This window comes from Malania oleifera, chromosome 5 (assembly GCF_029873635.1).
Source record: "Malania oleifera isolate guangnan ecotype guangnan chromosome 5, ASM2987363v1, whole genome shotgun sequence".
Classification (NCBI taxonomy): domain Eukaryota; kingdom Viridiplantae; phylum Streptophyta; class Magnoliopsida; order Santalales; family Ximeniaceae; genus Malania; species Malania oleifera.
The window spans coordinates 18,690,412-18,712,259 of NC_080421.1; the positions used below are offsets into that span (position 1 = coordinate 18,690,412).

The 21,848-nt window shown below is 37.4% G+C and overlaps 1 protein-coding gene across 2 annotated transcripts in view; it reads left to right on the plus strand.

Annotated features, from left to right (window-relative positions):
- The first annotated feature begins 218 nt into the window (after positions 1-218).
- Positions 219-21,848, plus strand: part of LOC131156140 (uncharacterized) — a 33,740-nt gene continuing 12,110 nt past the window's right edge. The window contains exons 1-4 of one of the 2 annotated variants that reach the window (XM_058109587.1): positions 219-524; positions 5,148-5,226; positions 5,305-5,363; positions 7,683-7,732. In XM_058109587.1, coding sequence (XP_057965570.1) covers positions 5,207-5,226; positions 5,305-5,363; positions 7,683-7,732 — 129 coding nt within the window. In that variant the 5' untranslated portion in view covers positions 219-524; positions 5,148-5,206. The remainder of the gene's footprint in view (positions 525-5,147; positions 5,227-5,304; positions 5,364-7,682; positions 7,733-21,848) is intronic. The other variant, XM_058109588.1, reaches the window with a different exon arrangement.

A 21,848-nucleotide genomic window follows, 5' to 3' on the forward strand; every position in this document is an offset into this window, starting at 1 on the left:
AATCGCTTTGACTTGCCATTTCATCTATCAGCATGGTGCATATTTAAAATCATTTGTCTATTAGTTTTTTATTTATTTAATATATGTGGGATGGACCATCGATTTTTGAGACGCATCAATTTGGATAAAAAATTTGGTTCAAATTGTTTTTAAATAATTTCTAATAAAAATATTAAAATTGGAAAAAACAAAAGAAAAAAAACTCCTATTTGAGTATCGAGTTGTTACTTCGTGGATCGGGCCCGCCTACCTGCGAAAACCCGAAATAAAACGCAGAAGACGAGCAGCCCAACGCCAATAGGTTCGTCGAAAGACTGAAGATGGAAGCCTAGCTCCCATCGTTCCACCATTTAAACCTCTCTCTCAGCCTCCAGTCACTATAAATCTCAGCCTTCGACCTCTCTCCCAGCCTCGGCTCGCCGGACATCTAGACCTTCCTCCGAGCCTTCAGTCGCCGACTCACCGGATATCGCAGCACGCATTCGAAGCCTCTTCGCTCCTTTCCTCAACGGCTCAACGTAACGGTGAGTCCCTCCCTATCGGATTTTCCCTTCTCCTTACGGACCGTACCTGCTCTTTAGTAGGTCACATTATATAATTGAGTCGAAGGATTGAAGAAATTGATGTTTGAAACCTTCAGATGGGACTTTTATGTTAAAATAAGAACTACTGTGTGCCTTGGATGGATTAGGAAGATCAGAACACTCGTCAAAAATGCTTCAGAAAGTAGTAGTGCTATTACTTCCATATTGATTGGTGCGAAGGATTTAAGGGATTTTCTATTCCAACTCTGTTTCTTGAGTTCTCTAATACTAGTGTCGTTAATGATTATGCACTAATTGAGCATGAATAATGTCCATTACCTCAATATTTCCATTTAAAAGAAAAATATGCGTATACGAATATTATATATATTTAAAAAATTGGTGTCTGAGGTCCTTTGACACTTGACTAATTCACGGGATAATGAACTCACTCGCTTCGTTAATCTTCTCAATTTAAATATCAAGGTATTATCTTAAATGAAAAGCTGTAGCTTTCGAGACTCGAACCCAGGTGTTTTTAACCAGGAGAGCCTTGAGTGTATCACCTGATATATATATATAATTTTATAATAACTAACTGAAGTATCCTAGTAGTGTCGTATCATTGTTTCTACAAAATCGCCATATCACTCTATTGGTATTGTGTCCAAGGTTGTTAGAATCAAGATCCTACCTAGGATCGTTGGCAGGGTCCTCAGGATCATATCGTAGGATCAGATTGTGGATCGTAAGATTCTACTTACAATGTAATGTAAATTTAAAATTTATATATTTGGCAATTTATGACAACTCTCAATAAAATAATCCTAAAAACTTGATAGTAAGTTTAAGAAATCAAAACAAATTTTAGGAATGTAGTTACCTATCACCTAGCTGGTTTTCCCTTCAACAATTTTGACCCTAAAAAAGTCTGAACAGCCTAATGCAAAATGTTCTACAAAAGGTATCCTATTGCTAGCCTATTTATTTAATAAATAAAAGCAAAAAGAATGAAGAGAAGAAGGAAGAAGGAATTGCTAAGCTTAATTCAATGAATTGATGTAAATTTTTCAGTTTCTATGGTTTTGTCATTCGCCCGTAAGAAGAAGAGGAGGAGTAGCAAGGAAATAAAAAAAAAGGAAGGAAGAGGAAGAATATTTTGTTAGTTGCAACGAAAAGAAGAGGAAAAAGAAAGCTATATGCTCTCTGCTTTGGGAAAAAAATAGGTCTCTAGCTTGTCGATAATAAGAGAAAAAGAAGAGGAAGTAAGTAAAAAAAAATCTACAAAGATAATGCATAACTGCTACAAGTTTGCAACTTTAAGCCCTTAGCCTGACTGTGCAGTTCCCTATTTGTTGAAGCTCTCTGCTTATCTCAAAGCTCTTAGCTGGCCTCTACTATTTCTAGAAGAAGGAACAGTCCAAGCCTAGTGATAAACAGCCTTGGATCTGTCTATCAAGAACTCTAAGCTCCCAAAGAGCTTTCCATTTTGAAGGAAGACAGTGATCAGCTAATGTTATTGACTTCCAAGTGCAGAAGCTGTCAAAGTAATACAAGGGTGAGTCACAAGATCGAATTCACGGGGACAATGGGAAATATGCAAGCATTAAGGTATCAATTATAACACAAGAAATCAAATTATCATTTATGCTGACAGGAATTTCTAAAACAAATAATTAGCTAATTCGGATGCTTTTGGTGTGGTTTCGGTCGACTGAAATAACAATGTCAGTCGCCCGAGTTTTTGGGGAATAAGTCAGAATGGTTTTGGTTGCCCGAGCTGGAACTTTCGGTCACCCAAACTAATGCGTTAAAGGGTTTAAAATAATAAAAAGATAAAAATGAATGAGGTTCACACACAAGTAGGATCTGAAGGTGATGATGAGTCTAAAAATCTAAAATTACCAATAACGAAGCAATTCAAAGGGAATGTGTAGAAATTGAATTGCACTTGTAAAAGATAATTAGTCAAACACTTGAGATGCAAATTTCGTCCATTTCCGATTTGGAAATGGATGTTCCTTTAATTTCCCATTCTCTCAATCACTTTCTCATTCCGAGAGATTATGTCTGGATAATATAACATTCAGCCCGCAATTTTAGTATAATCCAAAACACTCAACAGATTGTATAACAAATCTAAACAATGAAAGAAAACCATCAAAATATTTTCACTAGTTCAAGCATCAATTGTGCCTTAATGTCTACAATTAATCAAGAACAAAAACATAGAATTTTAATTTTTTCTAAATATGAAGTGAAATACAACCCTGCAAGTTAAACATTAAAGTTCCAGGAAAATGAGGAAATCCAACCCAAAACGGTCATGGGTTACTCCTTAAATCTCAAGATAAAATTTAGCCTAACATGTTTGAAATTTGAAACTTCCAGAACAATTTAATCCATAAACAAATATTTATTACAATAAAAAGGAAAGGAAAATACAAAACAAAGGAACAAAGGAAGAGAGGGAGAGAGGAAGAAAGGAAAAGAATCCAGCTTTACCGAAGACAGCTGCTGCTGTTTCGGCCGAATGGTGCTGCCGAATGCGTCTGGCCGAGTGCTGCTGTTCCTCCAATTTTCTGCGCACAATTTTTGTGCTGCCTGAACACACTGCTGCCCTTCACGGCTGCCTCTCCTTGTGTTCTGCTGCCCTATTTATTCCCCAAAAAGAAACCTAGAGTGCACCTTGCTGGGCTGTTCTATTTTGAGCCCAGCTGAGAGCTGCATGGCTGGCCGAATACAGGCTCCTGTCCCCTTGATTATTCCCCCCAAAATAAACCTTATTCCACCAAAGCTGCTGCCCTAATCCTTTTGAGTGCTGGCCCACTTGTGCATGGCTGCTGCCCTCTCTTTGTTTCCTTCAAGCCCTGCTGCATGTGCATACACCAATGCTGTGCACGGCCTGCTCCATGCCGCCCCTTCCTCCTCAAAGACCCCTTTGCTGAATATACCTTGCTGGGCAGTTCTTTTTGGGCCCAGCCGAGAGCTGCATGGCTTTCAATGCTGATTCCTTGCTCGCCCTCCTTTTTGCTGTGCTTCCACTTTTATTTCTACACGCCCATGCTCACATCTAGTTGCTCATTTTATTTTATCATCCAACAAAAAAATACCCTGCAATAATTAAACATAAATACTCGTAAATTTAAGGGCAAAAATGGAATAATGGTCCTAATGTTATCAATTAAGCTCCATTGCTAAAATAATGTGCGTAACTAGGCTTTTAATCGAAATTGCAATAACCAATAAACACATTTAAACACCGAATTATGCAATTTTGACACTCAATCAGAGAGCTTCCAAGAGATGCTCAACTGCTCTTTGGACTTGAATCGAACAAATCCTAGAACATGCTCATTATTTGGCCCTAGTTTTAATGCATTTGAGCCAACTATACCAAATTTTGTGTCTATTGCAAAAGTAAAGTGTTTGGGTCAATATATATATTTTTGGCCTTTTTCTTTAAAATCCTAACTATGAAAAATTCTTATTCAATTGCAAAAGTAAGATCGGTAGGATAGCAAGTAGGATCACAATCCTAAGATCCTAACAATCCAGATATGATCCTACTAGGACCCTACTTTATTAAGATTCCACTTAAGATCTATACCGAATAGACAAGTATGGATCGTAAGATCGTAAAATCGCATGATCCATATCAGGATTTTGATAGTCAGTCATATCCATGTGCTGTGTTAGTATTGGTGCTCCCTAGGTGCATACTTGGCCATGTTGGGCTTTTGACTTTTTTTTCTGTGCTTTTAGATACCTCCTCTTTATTTTTTTCCTTTTTATTTTTTTTAATAAGCAAATCTTCTATTTATTGGTGCTGCTTTTGCACATAGATTAGGATCTCTGTTAGATCTGCATTGTTGGCCTTGCTACTTTTATTTTGGGTACTCTCTTTTGCTCTTTTGATTTGCTCTTTGCGACATGGGCTCATTTTTCTTCTTTGGGTGGTTTCATCATGCTCTATTGGTTTTTCTAGGATGTTTCTGTGTCAATTTTATTCACGCATTGTTTACCTCTCATCAATAAATTTCATTTTTCTGATTTTTTTTTATAAAAAAATCTTGAATTGTTTGGTTAATTTTAACCGATGAAACCCCTGGACATGATCGTAAGTGAAAATTCTCAAACAATAGGGAATAGTAAATTCATATTTTTGTGCAGAATTATAGACTCTTGGTATTTAGTTATTATGACATTTTTTTGTATATTATTTGTTATATGCCTTGTATTTTATTAACTAATATAAAGTAATAAAATTTGTTTCACACACATGACATTATGGTGACATCCCCAGTTCAACCACTTGGTTGACCCACTGGTTCACCCAATTTGAGTGACCCGGTGGCTTCACAAGGTTGGTCACAAGTTCTAGTTTTTAAAACCAGTGATCAAAGATTATTTCCCGACTGAATTGTTGCATGTGAGCTGAGAAGTAATTTTACATTGTTGAATCACTTTTACTCCAAATCTGTCCCAAACAAGCTCCTAGTTGCTTTGCAACTTCAATCTGATTTTCACCCTCTCCAAAACTCTCATCCTTTCTCTCTCTCTCTCTAAACCTATCATGTTTTTTCTCATGTTTTTATTATGTGTGGGTTTCACATTTTTCAGGCCTAGAAAAATTCTTTATTGTGGGTTTGAGTGCATAAAATACCAAAATCTCTTCCAAAATGGGATCAACAAGACCAAGGTAAAACGGTGTGATACTGATACTGGTATTCTTGTTTACTTATTTGCATTTTTTTTCTTATATAATTTTTTGATTCAGGCCAGAATCATCCACAAAAGCAGAAAGAAAATTTGAAAAGAAGCTCCAGTTTTATGCAAGTAAGTTTGATTTTTTACTTTTTCCAAATATTTAAGAGTGAATGAGGTTTCTCTGTAGAATGAAAGTGAGTGCATATGCTATATTTATTTGGAATATGTGCATGAAGTATTGCTTTAATCACTGAATGGAAGAAGTTAATATTTGCTATCTATGTTTGTTAATTTGTAGAATTTGTAAATCTTTCTTGCCATAAATTGGAAACATCTAGTTCCTGATGCTACTATGAAGGTTTAAAAGTCAGATGAGTGATATTGTATTCCCTGCTAGTTAACATGTACAACATTTTGTTAAAACACTTCTTCTGTTGAGTTTTGAGTGCTTACTAGGGACTTGCATGCTTAACATCACCATCATAATTGATGCAGTTAGTGTCTGTGCGAGTAGTTTGTTTCTATATTTTTGTTCATTTATGTTCTTTCTCTTCCCCTTTGTGAGTTATTGTATTCACGTGAAACGGTTTTTACTTTGTGATGACTGAACTTTTTACCTGATTTGAAGCTCATTCTGGGGGCGTTTGCAGTTTTGAATCTGTCATTTACATGCATACATATGTAAACACAAGCAAGCACATATTTTGTGAGTTTATTTGCCCAGTGGTCATGGGCATATTGCAGGACTCCTTCGTAATAAGTGGTCTCGGGTTTGATTCCACATTGAATATGGGCTGGCATGCCAAGAAGGGCTCATCCCATCCCCTTGTAGGGTGAGGGTGCAGGTATCCCAGGTTTACCTTCAAGGATGGGTTCTAGTGTGGCCCTCTGTTATGAAAAGATTGTCGCTAAACATATAAATATATATATCTATATATGATTTGTAATAAATTTTTGTTAATCATAACTATAGTCTGAACTTGCATTATGAGGGGGTTTGTGTAATCTGATTGCGATAGTTTTTGAGCTAGGGGTGTTTGTGGATCATGTTGGTATTTTTGGGCTCAAAATTCTGACTGAGCTGACTTGGTGGGCTTGAGAAAAAACCCAAACCAAAGTCAAACCTTGGATGCAATTTGGATTTGTTTGGTGCGAGGGTCGGTTAGGTTGGGTTTGTCGTTTAGTTTTCATTTTATTGAGAAACCAATAGCGTGGAAGAGTATGCGTTGGATTGAAATTTTGTATAACATCTGCAAGATCAGCAGGAAATAAGAAGTATTTGATCTATAAACACAGTTGTCGTTTGGAGTAGCAATAGGGTCAGCTATCAAATCTAATGTTGCAGGTAGTGCAATCTGGACTATTTCTAACTCAGACTCATCCATTGAAAACAAATATAACAAACTTAATTAATAGAGCTGAGTCTCTAATGGCTCAAAATATGTTGATTAAACTAGAAAGAGTTTCACTAAGGAGCCTTCGCCTCAGAGCTGTGGTCACTACATCCAGCATTGCAGCCTCCAGATTTCTCTCCCTTTATTTTTGTTTTTTTGTTTTTGAACTTTCCTGCTATTATATTTGGTTGGGTTTTATTTAAAAAAAAATAAAATAAAAATTTGCCATTATATTTGGTTGGGTGTTTGCACACTAATACCGTTATGCGACCCACATGTTCATTTTATTTGAAATTCAATCCAATACCAAACCCCAACACTTTGAAAACCATTCTCTATGTGCGGTTTTGCTTGGGTTGGGTGAGTTGGAGTTGGGTGATTCTGTGAACACACCTGTCTGGAATTGAAGGAGTCAGCTAATTGAAATCATAGTTTTTTTTTATTATTTTTAATATAAATTTTTCTTTTCAATTTTTATTGAATACTATGGCTTTTGCTTCATATCTCAAATAATTGTATTTGAGATCAATCATGGGCCTGTTTGCATTTTTATAAATGTCAGCCCTTATTGCTATTTGGTCCATCTATCAATGGACAGACCGTACCCCATTTCTCAACAAAGAAAGAGGGATAATATGCAGAGACATAAAAGGTACACATTCCTGCATGCACAGATGTTTCTGTGTCTTTGATGTGAGTCAAGTGGTAGAGAGAAGCAGTAATCCATCTCAAATTGGCTTGATGCAGAGGCTTTATTAACTAAATGTGAAGATATAGTTTGCCCAGTTGCCCTTTTATTACAATATCCGGTTTTGGGAACAATTTTAATTTTCTCTAGGATAAACTCTTTGCATATTCATTTATAATTCTTTTTGGCACATAGGAGTGGAAAGCCTGATCTTTCTTGCCTCAAATGTGTATTTTCATGCATCTCAAACTGTAACATGTAAAATACATTTTTCAATATGTATTCTTTATGCAATTTGTGAAGCTGCCTATGACTAATTTTCTTCTTCTTCTTCTTCTTCTTCTCTCTCTGCCTTTGCCCCCCCAGAGGTCAGAGATACTGTTGCTTCTTTAAGTGCGAAAAAGGCAATAAGTAAGGTGAGAACACTGCTTCAAATTGCTTTCCTTTATCAATCACAATACTGTAATTACTTTGGTTGAATATGCTACATATATATATTCCATATGAGAAAAAGGTTTATAATGGTAAAGAAGTTGTAGTTATGATGGAAGAGCAATACCCTCATCTCATATATTGATGTACTTAATGTTTCAAATCCATTTGATGAACAACAGTGTTAAATTAATTTGGTAATTTTGAACTTTTTTCACATGGATTGTTGGATTTGGAGGTGCATGTTAAGATTCGTATTCATTTTGTGGCAAGTATATTCTTGTTAGATATTGAATTGTGATTTTGAGTAGTGTACTTGCTGCCCTTGGATGCTTGCTATTGCTTTATGAAGGCCAATTATTTTGATAATAGAAGAAAGTATATGAGTGTTGATGGTTATTTGGTCATTTAGCATTATTAGTATGTGTTCGAGTTATGTTAGAATGAGTTAGTAAGGGTATTATGGTAATTTGCATTGCACTTGACCTATATTATAAATAGTGGGAGAGACCAATTATTGATTATTCCACGTGGTATCAGAGCAAGATCCAACCTAAACCCTAATTGCATGACCGCTGCTAAATCAAACCCTAAACATTGTAATACCACGCAACCTGCTCTATAGAAGGATCATCAGCATTCCCAAAGTCCAGGTTCTAGGAGCAGGTACAGGAGTTGCTGGAAAAAACTGCAGTCACTGGAAAAATCCTGGATGCTGCTTTCCTCTTCAAAACCTCAAGATACACCTCATATTTTGCAAAACTAACCACATAAAAGCCACAGAACATGCTGATCTGCCAGCCTGCAAATTTAACAGCCAGAGGAGCCTTCATGCGCCGACCGAAAGCTAGCAGTGCTGACCCCACCTGCAGGCGCATGAGAGTCTTTTGAGCTGCCATTTGCTCTGATTTCCTCCCAAATGTTTTGAATCCTTCCCCATACTATAGGACCAACTTGTTTGTCATCTTTTTTTTGTCCAAAGATATCACCTTCTTAGTTGCTCATGTGCAGCATTCTGGGAATGATTATTTGCTAATGGCCAAAGCTGTTGGTCATTATTTTTTATTGAATTCATTGAGGCCTGAAACAGTGGTATTGCTTGTGTTGGGATGGTTGTGACATGCTACTGTATAGAGGGCTGTTTGGTACTGTTAGAGCTGTGTGCTGATTTTTCTGACTTGCTACTGTATAGAGGCTGTTTGGTACTGTTAGAGCTGTGTGCTGATTTTTCGTGGCTGTGTAAGTTTTTTTGGTGCTGTGGAAGCCATATGTTGGTTTAGTTGTGACCCATAAGTGGTGGGTCCCCTTATTTGTGGGTGCTCCAATTGGTCCAGTGTTGTGTGTTTGTTTCTTGGGGCTGTGTCCAAGTCTCTTGGAGCAGTGGCAGGGTTTATACATTGTTTTTGTAGGACTGTGGTAGTGCTATGTCAAGTTGTTGGTGACTCTTTTGTGTTGGAATCAGTGGTTGACTTCTTTGCATTTCTTTCGGTTGGTTCGGAAGTTCACTTGTGGTTGTCTTGATTGGTCTAGAAGTTCACTTTTGGAATCCCAAGAGCATTTTGTTCAATTTCTATTTCTTATTTGCTGCTGTGTTGAGGTTGTGTGTGTGTTGGGATGGCGTCCCCAAATCCCAAAAGTGTGTTTCCCTCTTTAAGCATTTGTTCAAGTGAACAACGTACTATAACTGTCTCGGAGGAAGAGTATTCAAGGTCCCTACAGTATCAAGCATCCCAACAAGCATCTCATCGCATTGCATCTTTTGCTCGGAAGGGTAATCCTATAGTTTTGTATGTCATTTGGTATTTCTCCCACTAATGCATAGATTATCGACTGTATTGCTACTGGCAGTGTGATAGGTGTAACCAACTTATTTTTTGCCCTCCAATATCCTAAAGATCTACCTCAAGTTACCCTTGCTGATGGGCCCATGGCTACAATTAAGGGCATAGGAACAATGAATCTTACTCCTTCCAACTCTCTTTCTTTTGTTTTGCACATTCTCAAGTCCCCTTTCAATCTTATGTCAGTTAGCAAGCTTACAAAGGCACTAAATTTTTTGTAATATTCTTTCCTGCTTTTATGGTTATTCAAGATTTTAAGATGAAGAAGACAATTGGCATAGGACGTGAGGCTCATGGACTTTACTACTTTGAGTCGCTCTTTTCTCCTATTGCTTGCATAGTTGCTGCTACACCGCTTCAAATCCATTGTCGCCTTAGTCATCCGTCTTTGGACATATTGAAACATATAATTCCTACCTTGAGTTTTGTGTCTAGTCTTGAGTGTAAGTCTTGTCAGTTGGGAAAACGTCATCACATTCCCTTTGCTTCCTGGTCAACAAATGGGCTGATAGTCCTTTCATGCTTGTCTTTTATAATGTTTGGGGTCCTAGTTGTGTCATGTCGAGTTTGGGGTTTCGGTTCTTTGTTTCATTTGTTGATGACTACTCCAAGGTGTCTTAGTTGTATTTAATGAAAGATTGTCCCAAGTTGTTTAATATCTTTTGTGCCTTCTGTTCTTAAGTAAAGACCGAGTTTGATATGCTAGTCAAGATACTTTGTAGTGATAATGCTAAGGAGTAGAACGGGAAGAAAGCTTTTCCTACATGGTGATCTTCAAGAGGAGGTCTATATGGAGTAACTGCCTAGGTTTGTTGCTCGCCCAGGGGGGGGGGGGGGTGATTAGTGCCGTCATACTTGAGTTTGGCCTCCAATGGTGTGCAGTGGATCACTCTATATTTTATCATAATGGTCTATTTGATAGGATTTTGCATAATGTGCATGATGATCGAGGCATCTAGGATCTAAAGCTTTTCCTATGGACTAAATTTCAGACTAAGGATTTGCGACCATTGAAGTACTTCTTGGGTATGGAAGTATTGAGATCTCGTATGGGAATGGTCTTGTCACTGAGAAAGCATGTTCTTGATCTTTTAGATGAGACCGGGCTAATGAGATCTAAACCTGTTGATACACCCACAAATCCCAACAGTAAGTGCCAAATATGAGTAACTTGTTGCCTAACTTAGGATGGTACTTGAGACACTCAACCAAATATATCTTTTGTAACAAGTGTTGTGAGTCAGTTTCTTGATTCTTCGAGAACAAGTCACTGAGTTGCAGTAATTCACATTTTGAGATATCTCAAAGGTGCACTAGGGGAGAGGTCTCTTATATTAGGATCAAGGTCACACTCATATTTAGGGATATACAGATGCCAGATTGGATCGGGTCGCCTTCCGACTGAAGATTCACAAGTGAGTACTGTATCTTTTTTTTTTATCCGTAAATTATAAATTGTATTGATCAAAATGGATATGGACAGTAACACTGGGCATACTCAGGAGAGGGGAGCTACTGCTTCAATCAAGCATCCAAACAACCAGATACATCAAAAACCCAGGCATACCCTGGGGATTGCTTTAATAAGAAAATACAATCAAAATCAGACCATGTAAACAAAGTAAACCTGATCAATGCAAACAGGGAGCCCAAGTACAAATCAGGCATCAACATGTCTCGGGTTCCACTCAATAGAGAACAAGGAAAATCTGTTGTAAACTTCTCTGAAGTGTGCTTCTGAATCACATTGAACATAGCTTCAGGAGTGATGGTGTTACTTTCAAACTTCTTGTTCCTAAACTGCCAAATGAAATACACGGTGGCTGCCAAGCCAATCCTCTTGGCCACTGCCTGTACTCCAGTCCCCTTTGTCTCTTTACGAAGCCATTTTAGAGCTGCTTTCAAGGTTGACATGCATCTTTTCAGCCCAACCCACTTACGAACCAGATTCCAAACCATTGCAGTGTATCTGCATTTGAAAAATAGATGATCCACAGTCTCAATCTCAGATCTGCACAACGCACAGTTTCGATCATCTCCATCGCCCTGCAGCTTTCCATTGGTAAACAGATTCCACCCAACCAAAGAGCAAAGGAATGTTTGGGTGTGCATCCACTCTTCCAAACCTCCTTGTGCCAAGTGACCTTACAGCCCTTGTTGCGCCAAAAGCTGTAAACATGGGAGGAGTTAACCTAGTCATCCTGCATCCATTGTCCCATCAGGTTGTCTGCAGCCACCTGGTCACCACAAGACTGCATAATCGATTTTTTTTTTAATCTCATGAATCTTCTTTAAAAGGGGTGAGTCCTCTCGCTTTGGAGATGCATCCCATAGGTAGCCCCCTTTCAAGTAGACCTAATGAACCCACTTAGCCCATAAAGAATCCTTATTAGCATGAATATTCCACAGAGCTCTGGTTAGGAGAGCCCTGTTCCAAGCTGAAAGGTCCATCACTCCCAGACCACCTTCATCCTTGGGCATGCAGACCTCACTCCAAGCCACCAGAGGTCTTCTCCTTCCCCCCCCATAGGAATGTACGACAGCGTTTCACTATGTGCCCAAGGACATACCTTGTATGACTGAATTAATCAGCTCAAGCTTGCCTCCAAAGGAGATCGCGTTCCCTGGCCAAGCACCAAACAGCCCTGCAATCTTGTTAATTAAAGGAGCATACTGAATTGAATTCAGTCTTGTGGAAGCAAGAGGAATGCCTAGGTATCTAAAAGGAAATTCCCCATCTGAAAACCCAGTAGCCTTCCTGATATTCTGCAGACCCTGACCATTAATACCAGCTGTGTACGGATTAGATTTCAACCCATTTGCCTGCAGCCCAGAATAGGAAGAGAAGCAATTCAGGCACTCCATGATCAACTCAAATGAAGTGAGATCCCCCGTCGCAAATAGAATCAGATCATCTGCGAATGCTAGATGAGTGATCTTCAGGCTCCCACATTTAGGATGATAGTTGAATTCTGAATTGTCTTCCAAGGCCTTGAGCAGTCTTGAGAGATACTCCAGTCAGATAACAAAGAGAAGCGGAGAGAGGGGATCACCTTGTCTAAGGCCTCTCTTCCCTTCAAAAAGCCCATGAAACCCCCATTAAAGAATATGGAGTATGAAGTGGTGGAAACACACTGCATAATCCATGTAATCGTAGTACTTGGAAACCTTAGATTTTCCAACATACTTTTAAGAAAGCCCCAGGAAACTGTATCATAAGCCTTTCTGAGATCCACTTTGAGCATGCACCTGGGAGAAATTCTCTTCCTCGCATACTTCCTACAAGTTCTTGCACCAAATAGATGTTTTCAATCATGCTCCTTTTTCTAATGAATGCAGATTGAGCAGGGCTCACCAGGTAGTCCAGACAAGGCTTTATCCTATTAATAATAATCTTTGAAATAACCTTGTACATGACATTACAACAGGAAATTGGTCTAAAATCATGTACTGTGGAAGCATGGTTAGATTTTGATATTAATGCAATAACCGTATGATTAATCTGCCTCAACATCTTTCCATTGTTAAAGAACTCCTTAACTGCAAGAGAAAACTCACCCCCAATAGTAGCCCAAGCTTTCTTAAAGAAGCATGCTGTATAACCATTAGGGCTTGGTGACTTCTCATCCCCAATACCAAATAATGCTACTTTGATCTCCTCATCTGTTATGAATGAGTATTGTATCTTTGTTGGTGGTAATTTGGTTTCTTAAAAAAGTAAGAAACAAACTGTGATAGCTAGGTCAAGTGCGCAGTCAAAGTATGGAGTTATGGCTCACACTACAGAACATGTTGGAAGAACTAGGTTTTCCACATTCTAAGCTTGTAGAGCTGATGTGTGATAATCAAGATGCTATTCATATTGTAACAAGCTAGGAGCATATGATGTATATGCTCCTGCTTAAGGGGGAGTCTGAATGGTTATTTGGTCATTTAACATAATTAGTATGTGTTAGGGTTATGTTAATGTGAGTTAGTAAGGGTATTATTATCATTGGTATTGTACTTGGCATCTATTATATAAATAGAGGGAATGACCTATCATTGAGGCGAGGTCTTCCAGTTTACCCTACTATTCAAGAATTAGATAGGGAAGAAAAGAAGGTACAGCATGCAAGGACAAGGAGTCCACCAAAAATCCATGTGTTGATGTAAATTGTTTATTTAGTGGACTCCGAGACACTGCATTCAAATGAAATCATTAATTTTCTTAGTTTGAAGGCAAACGCTTGGAACCTAGGATGTAATCATTATGACAACAACAAACCAAGCCTTGAGTCCACTAGATGAGGTCAGCTACATGAACCCTTTTCTGCTAATTTACATTATTGCAGGCAATTTCTTCTTTCTTTTTAGGGAATCCTAAATTCTTACTATCTCATTCTAAATTATTTTAGGTCTATCCCTACTCCTTCTACTGCTACTAACAATAATTAGCTCACTCTTCCTCACTGGTGCAATACTTGGCCTATGCTACACATGTCCATACCACCTGAGCTGCACATCCCTTATCTCATCTTCTGCAAGTGCTATGCCTAACTTACCACGAAAATGTTCATTCCTTAATTTATCTTGGAATGTTATAACACTCATCCACCTTAGCATTCTCATTTTGGCAATATTTACTTTTTGTTTGTTGTTTCTTAATTGCCCAACATTCTGATTCATATAGCATAGCGGGTTTATAGTCATCTTATAAAACTTAGGTTATAGTCTAAAAGGGATTCTATGATCAAACAACATGCCCGAAACACTTCTCCATTTTACCCACCTTGCTTTAACTATATGCATAAGATCTCTCCTTTAGCTTGCATGATAGATGTAGGGTACCAAAATCTGGCAATGTTATTAATTTCATTAATCTTTTCTACAATATTGCTCCTACTATGGGTGAAATTACATTTCATATATTTTGTCTTATTTCTACTTATCCTAAAACCCTTAGGTTCTAAAGCTTTTCTCGATAATCCTAATTTAGGTTCTATTTCATCCCTAGGCTCACCATTCAATATAATATCGTCTACAAAAAGCATACACTATGGAACCTCATTTTGAATACTCCTAGTAAGTTCATCCATCACTAGTGCAAAATACAAGGGCTTAAAGCAAATTCTTGATATGCACTTATTGTGATTGGAAATTCCTAGATTCTCCATCCTAACACTATTGTCATACATATCAACATCAATACTCATGCATACTCCCTTTTATTTATTTATTTATTTTTTCTAATACCCACCATAGAACTTCCCTATGTGTCTTATCATAGCTTTCTCTAAGTCAATAACAATCAAATGCAAGCCCCTCTTCTTTTCCCTAAACTTTCCATTAATCTTCTTAAATGATATATAGCTTTGTAGCCAATCCAGAAGGCATAGCCTTAGTATTTGTTCAACTATCCTTTCCCGCAGTGTCGTTGTACGACTCGACTAAGTATAATTCCAAAATAGTTATTACAAATTTGAATAACTCCTTTACTTTCATACATAGGTCGTACAATACTTTTCCTCCATTTGTCTAACATTTTCTTTGTTTTTATAATTGTAATAAATAAATTATTTAACTATATAATTCCATTATCACCTAGACATTTCCAAACTTCAATTGGGATGTCATGCAGCCCTGTAGCTTTCCCTTTTTCATATTTTTTAATGCAAAATTAAAACCGTTAACTCAAATATTGCGATTTAAGCTCAAATTTTTAGCTTTTTCCTTGTTCGTCAATTCTAAGTTTAAGCCTTCTATTTTGTTTTCATTAAATATTACTAAAGTAACTTTGTCACCTTTCTTTTATGTCTTCTTCTACAAGTAAGATTCTCATTCTCGTTTTTTATACATTTGACATTACCTAAGTCCTTACTCTTTCTTTCTCTAGCTCTAGCAAGTGTAAATATGTTTCTTTCCCCTTCTTTTGTGTCTAATCTTTCATATAAATTATAATATGCTCAATGTTTAGCTTCACTAATAGCCTTTTTTGCATCTTTTCTTGCCTTCTATACTATTCAAAGTTTTCCATGTTTTATGCCAATTTTTTTGTCTTTGTCGCTGTTTGGACATCCTAATCGCACCACCAACTTTCTTTGCTAGCTCAGAATCTTTTTCTAGATTCACCTACTATCTCATTTGCTATCTTTTTAATAGGGCTGGCTATCTGACTCCAAAGAGTGTTTGCGTCTGCACTATCCCCTATTTTCCAATCACCCTCTTGATAATTTTGTCTTTAAATTTTACTATGTTTTATCCCTTTAGGTTCCACCTCCTAATTCTCTTGCATTGATTTATATTACTCTTTCTCATCCATTTTTTTAGTACATATATCTATGATCAGAACTCTATGTTGTGTAGTTAACCTTTCAATTGGGAAAACTTTACAATCCTTACCCTCCTAGTTAAGAAAAAAATTATTTGACTTATATTTTGTCCACTTTTAAAGGTTATTAAGTGTTCTCTCTTCTTTAAGCATGTATTCAATATATAAGATCATATGATATGACGGAGTCTTTCACCAGACTCATTTTATCTCCATACACCTCCATGTATAAAGCAGCATAAAATTAAATTAAAAAAGATGGATTCAACAATTCGAGATAGAAAACTGAAATGGATTTGACAATTATATAGTAATGGATTCAACACGTAAGAGTGGATAAACTGAATGGGTGCTTTCATTATCTTAAATTTTCCTCTATTTCTTGTAGTGGGTGCTGTTATTTAAATTTCAAACTCAGTTGAAGCCATTCAAGAATGCATTAGTATGATGTGCTTGTCTTTCCTTTAAGACTAATATATGATTGGGATACTTTCTACTCTTATGTGATAGTATGCCACATTTATATTGACTTTGTTAAAGCAATAGAGATAGGATCTTGTGGCTTCATCCCACATTAAAAGAAAAAGCCAGGACCCTAGTGAATCATGATTTGATATGAACACCTAAAATGTGGTACATTTTCATTTCAAAATGCTAAATATAACGATCCAAAGTTTTTTTATTTTTCTTTCTTTTTGGATAACGAACACTTCATTAATGCGAGAAAAGGAAAAAAAAAATTACAGGAAAAAGAGGACGAGGCATCCTCCTTTCCAGCAAAAGGAAAAAAGAAACAAAGTATTTATATCAATGCTGCCTTCCAATCCATTTGGATATCGGATAGTGAATATCCTTAAAAACCCCAAAAGAAATAGGCCAAAATGCAGCCAAAAATGAAGCTTCCACCCAAATCAAATGCGTTGGAGTCATCTGATCTCTGAATATCCTAGCATTCCTTTCAAGCCAAAGAGTCCACAATATAGCAAAAACAATGCAAAACCAAAGCCTTTTCTTTTTCCTCTTCCTTCCGAAGCCCCAAAACTGTTCCAATATGAAATCATAAGTAGTCTTCAGAGCCACCCAATCCTCACCACTTCAGGAAAGCAAATTATTCCACAGCACTCTAGCCACCTCACGATATAAGAATAAATGACAATTAGTCTTCACTTTCTATGCAAGTTATCAAGCATATGTCATGACTGAGAGCCCTAGAAGGCCTCCTAATTTGGAGCACATCATTTTTATTAACCCTAGTGCGAGCCAAAGTCCATATGAAAGCTCGAATCTTAGAAGGAACAGCAGTCTTCTGCTCTATTTTATTCAAATGAAAAGGACTAGAAATAGGTTTGTTCAAATGAACAAAAAAGATTTAGAAGAGAATGAACCCGAAGAGTCCATAATCTAATCCTTAGTATCCCCCCTGGCTTTGGGAATGAATGAATTCAAAACGCTCAATAGGCAATTGAGTTCTTCTACCTCTCTCCCATTGCGACTCCTAAAGAAAAGGAGTCCTAGGACACAAGACCCCTCTCAGAAGAGTAGAATTTAGAAATAGGAGCATTATGTACACGGATGAAAGTCTACACAATTGAGGTAGAAGGCATTCCAACGAAGTCTCTCCCACCCAAATATCTCCCCAAAAACGAATCCTATCCCCAATACCAACAGGAAAACGAATGAGAGGAAATAATAAACCAGAAACTTGAGAGATTTCCAAGGCATGCATGAGAACCCATGAGAACCAATTCCACTTTTAGTGCCCAACCCATTCCTCTGAATACCATTGTTAGATTACTTGATAGGTTGTGGGCCAACTATGTATATCAAGCCTTAGCACTTTCCTGCATATGCAACCCAACAGCACGTGGAGAGATAAACACACGATAGATAACACCTATTATCGGGAATACAATAATTTTTAAACACCACATCATAAATGTGGGCTATGAGATTAGAACCCAGGACCTCCTAGTAGTTAGCTCTGATACCATTTTAGAAAACCACTTTACTAAGAGCTTAAGCTGTTAGGTTGTGGGCCTACAATGTATACCAAGCCTTAACCACCAGACTTGCTCTTTATTACTTTATGCCATAATGAACCAAACTAGATGGGGAATCTCCATAACTATTTGCTTATTAAGAAATGTTTTGAGAAAAACTACTACTGATGCCCAGGCCTCCCTTAGACTTTGGTCTCCTAACCACCTCCCAACTAACAAGATGATCCCTCTTATCCTCACCAATGCCAGACCATGAAAAATCTCTCATAAGCTTCTCTAAACTCCTGGCTACTTTCATAGGATTTTTAAAAAGGAGGTAGTAAATAGGAGTATTTGAGAGACAAGCACTGATGAGAGTAATCTTACCACCCAAGGAAATATAAGCCTTCTTCCTCCTTTCTAGTCTTTTTCCTACCCTCTCAAGCATCGCGCCAAAAAGCGGTGGACAAAAGATTACCCCAAGAGGAAGGCCAAGATACGGAATGGGCCAAGACAACAAATCGCACCCCGCAAGAGACCTAAAATCCTCCAACTCCCTACTGGTTAAATTAATACTAGCCAAACCACTTTTAACCAAATTAATTTTGTCTTGAAATCTTCTAAAAAAAATTTAACTAGAGTGAGCACCTTGCAAACTATACTATTCTCTGAAAATAAAATAGTTTTATTAGCAAATTGTAAGTGAGACACCTCCACCTTATTCCTGCCTATCTCCAAACACACCATAATCCTAAGCATGCAGCACTAGCCTTTACTCAAACCGTCAACAACCAACGCGAACAAGAACGGAGATAATGGATCCCCTTGTCTTAACCCTTGGGCATTTGAAACCCCACTTCCTAGGTTTACTATTAATAATCACAGATAAATTGGTAGAACTAAGGCAACCTTTGATCCATTTATGCCATAAGTACCCCAAGCCATTCTTAACCATCACCTTTTCTAGGAATCCCCAATTAACCTTATCGTAAGCTTTATAATGCCCTTATTACCTATCCTTTAACACCCTCTACCACTTCATTAGCTACTAGAACCACATCTAGAATTCGTTTCTCTTTAACAAAAGCAAACTGAGTTAATGAAATGGTACCCCCTACCACCTCCTTATGTCTCCTTGACAATACTTCAATAAGAATCTTATAGTTTTTAGTGACTGGATTAATTGGTCTGAAATCTCTAACCTTCCTTGACCCCTCTTTTTGGGAATGAGTTCAATAAAAAGAGGAATTACTGCTCTCACACACTAGACCATTTTTATGAAATTCCCTCCCGAAAAACTCATTACATCATCCTAACTATCTTGGAAGAAAGCTAGGGTAAAACTATCTGGACCTGTGCTTTATCCTTATCCATCTCCATTGTTGCCATTCTTATTTCTTCCATTTCAAACGGCCTCTCAAGCCAATTAGCAGACTCTTATCCAATAGCTCCCCAATCAAACCCCACCATCAACTTATTCCCATAGTCCTCAGAGTCGAGGGATTTTAAAAAATTAGTAATCACTTCCTCAATTTGGGACTAGTCCCTCACCATTGTACCCCAGTCCAATTTCATTCTTTAATCGAACACTTCCTTCTCCTCCCATTAGCAATTCTATGGAACACTCTCCATACTTAGCCCAATGAACCCTAGATTTCTAACACCGACTTCTTTCTTCTCTAACAAAAGCGATTCCAATGCATTAGACAAATGAGCCCTCCTTTCACTCTCCTCCTCCTACTAATCGACAGTCCTCTAGTCTGTCTAAACCCGTTAAAGTATGCAAAATGTTATCCTTCTGATCCCCAATATTCCCAAACAGCTGTTTCCTTAAGCCTATCTTTAGCGAAACTCAGCTTCTTCATCACCCGAAAACCTGCCCACCCCTGAACCAAGCAATCCTTCCACCCTTCTGAATTCTTCCCAAGAAGTTGAATGAGCAAACCACATATTCGCAAATCTAAAGGGAATGGATCCCTATTAATGGCATTAGAATCCAAGAGAATAGTGTTATGATCAGTGGTAGGTCTGACCAGCAGCTCTTGTATAATGTTCGGAAACAATTCTTCCCAAACATGAAGAGGAATCTATCAATGCGAGAGCAAGCTCTATCTGCCAAGTCCATCCAAGTAAACCTGTCATTATTTAAGGGAACACATTTGTGACTACAATCACGAATAAAATCTCTTTTAGATTTCAAAACATTTCAACATCCTCTCCAAAATGTATGAATGCCATTACACAAAACTTCACCAATATATCTACAGAATTATGCCCCTAACTTTCCACATTTTAGAGCAAGTGCTGTACCGCAATCTCGTTCCCATTTCCAGAAGGTTCCACATTCTAGGTAACATTGCTTCATCCTTAAAACCTCAGCCTTCAATTAATCAATCATCACTTCATGTCTACCTTCAGTGATTAAGAAGCCTCAAGCCACAAATCATTTTTCTATTAAAGTCTTTGGAGATTGCCACACTGTTTCCCATTTATAAATAAATCTGGGATCCATTATATCTTATGGAATTTTTAAATAGTATTCCTAATTTTGGCTTGTAAGTTATCATCCATAACAAAAGTAGGGCTAGCTGTGTCACCAGTAGTAGTTTTGCTACATAAAAAAAGAAAAAGAAAAAAAATAAATTTACATTTGGTAAATTATGTGATTGTTGACAATGCTTTGTCTTGGCAGAATGATAGATTTTCAAGCAGAATATTTTTTATTTTTGGGATTACAGGGTGAGGAATAACCCCTAAAGCAAAGACTAATCAGGTACCTTTCCTATAGGAAGCCCTCATAGTATCACTATATATACAAAGACAGCAAGATCATCTCCTGAGTTGAGCCCAAAGTTTTCTGGCCAACCTGCTTGGTATTCCCCTTGTGCAGAAGCTCATCACAACCACTCATGTGAAGTCTGATTTGCTGCTTGCTGATTGATTTACTAAAACTTTGGAAGGTGCTCGTGTTAAATTCATTTGTAACAAGCTAGGAGCATATGATATATATGCTCCATCTTGAGGGGGAGTGTTAATGGTTATTTTGATCATTTAACAATATTAGCATGCTAGAGTTATGTTAGTAAGTGTGAGATAGTAAGGGTATTATGATCATTGGTATTTATTTGATATATATTATTGTTAGGATTGATAAGTATGACAATTGAGAAAATAACTGAATAATAAAAGAGAAATGCATGAAAATAGACACAAGATTTACGTGGTTCAGCTTATAGCCTACATCCATGGGAGAAGATGACTAGATAATTTCACTATTAGGAAGAGAGAGAATACAAGAGTGTCTAAGATATTGTGCTCTTTGACACACCTTCCCAAGACCCACAAAGGCACCTATATATACACTTTGTCAATAGTAACTCCCTCCCAATTCAAATTAACTCCCCCTCAAATCAGGGATGCAAATTAACTCTCCTTGAGGTCAACTCTTTAATTTTCATTCTTCCAATATAAAAAGAAAAAAAGGAAATTCCTTTCTTTAATGAGAGAATAAACTCTCAATTTATTACAAATAACTCCTATCTTGAGTGCGAGGTTTATTGTGAAGCATGAATGCATTGACCAAGGCATGGAAAAACAAGTAACTCATATCTTGAATGAGAGCTTAAATAAGAGACCATTCATATGGGGTTCCCAAGCATTTATATGGGGCTGGTCCATCATTAACAAATCTCCCCCTCTAGTCACATACTCACATATGAAGTTAATTTTTTGCTTCCATCTTCTCCATCTTATGCCCCTATGGGCTTATTTCACAAAATGCAAATTCCAACCAAGTCCAAGTAACGCTTGAACTTAGTTGATGCTAGAGACTTTGTCAACATATATGCAAGATTATCAACTGTACCAATTTTCTTTACAATAGTTTTCCCTTGTGAAATGATATCACAAACAAAATGATACGTAACATCAATATGTTCTATTCTTTCATGAAATATTTGATCCTTAGTCA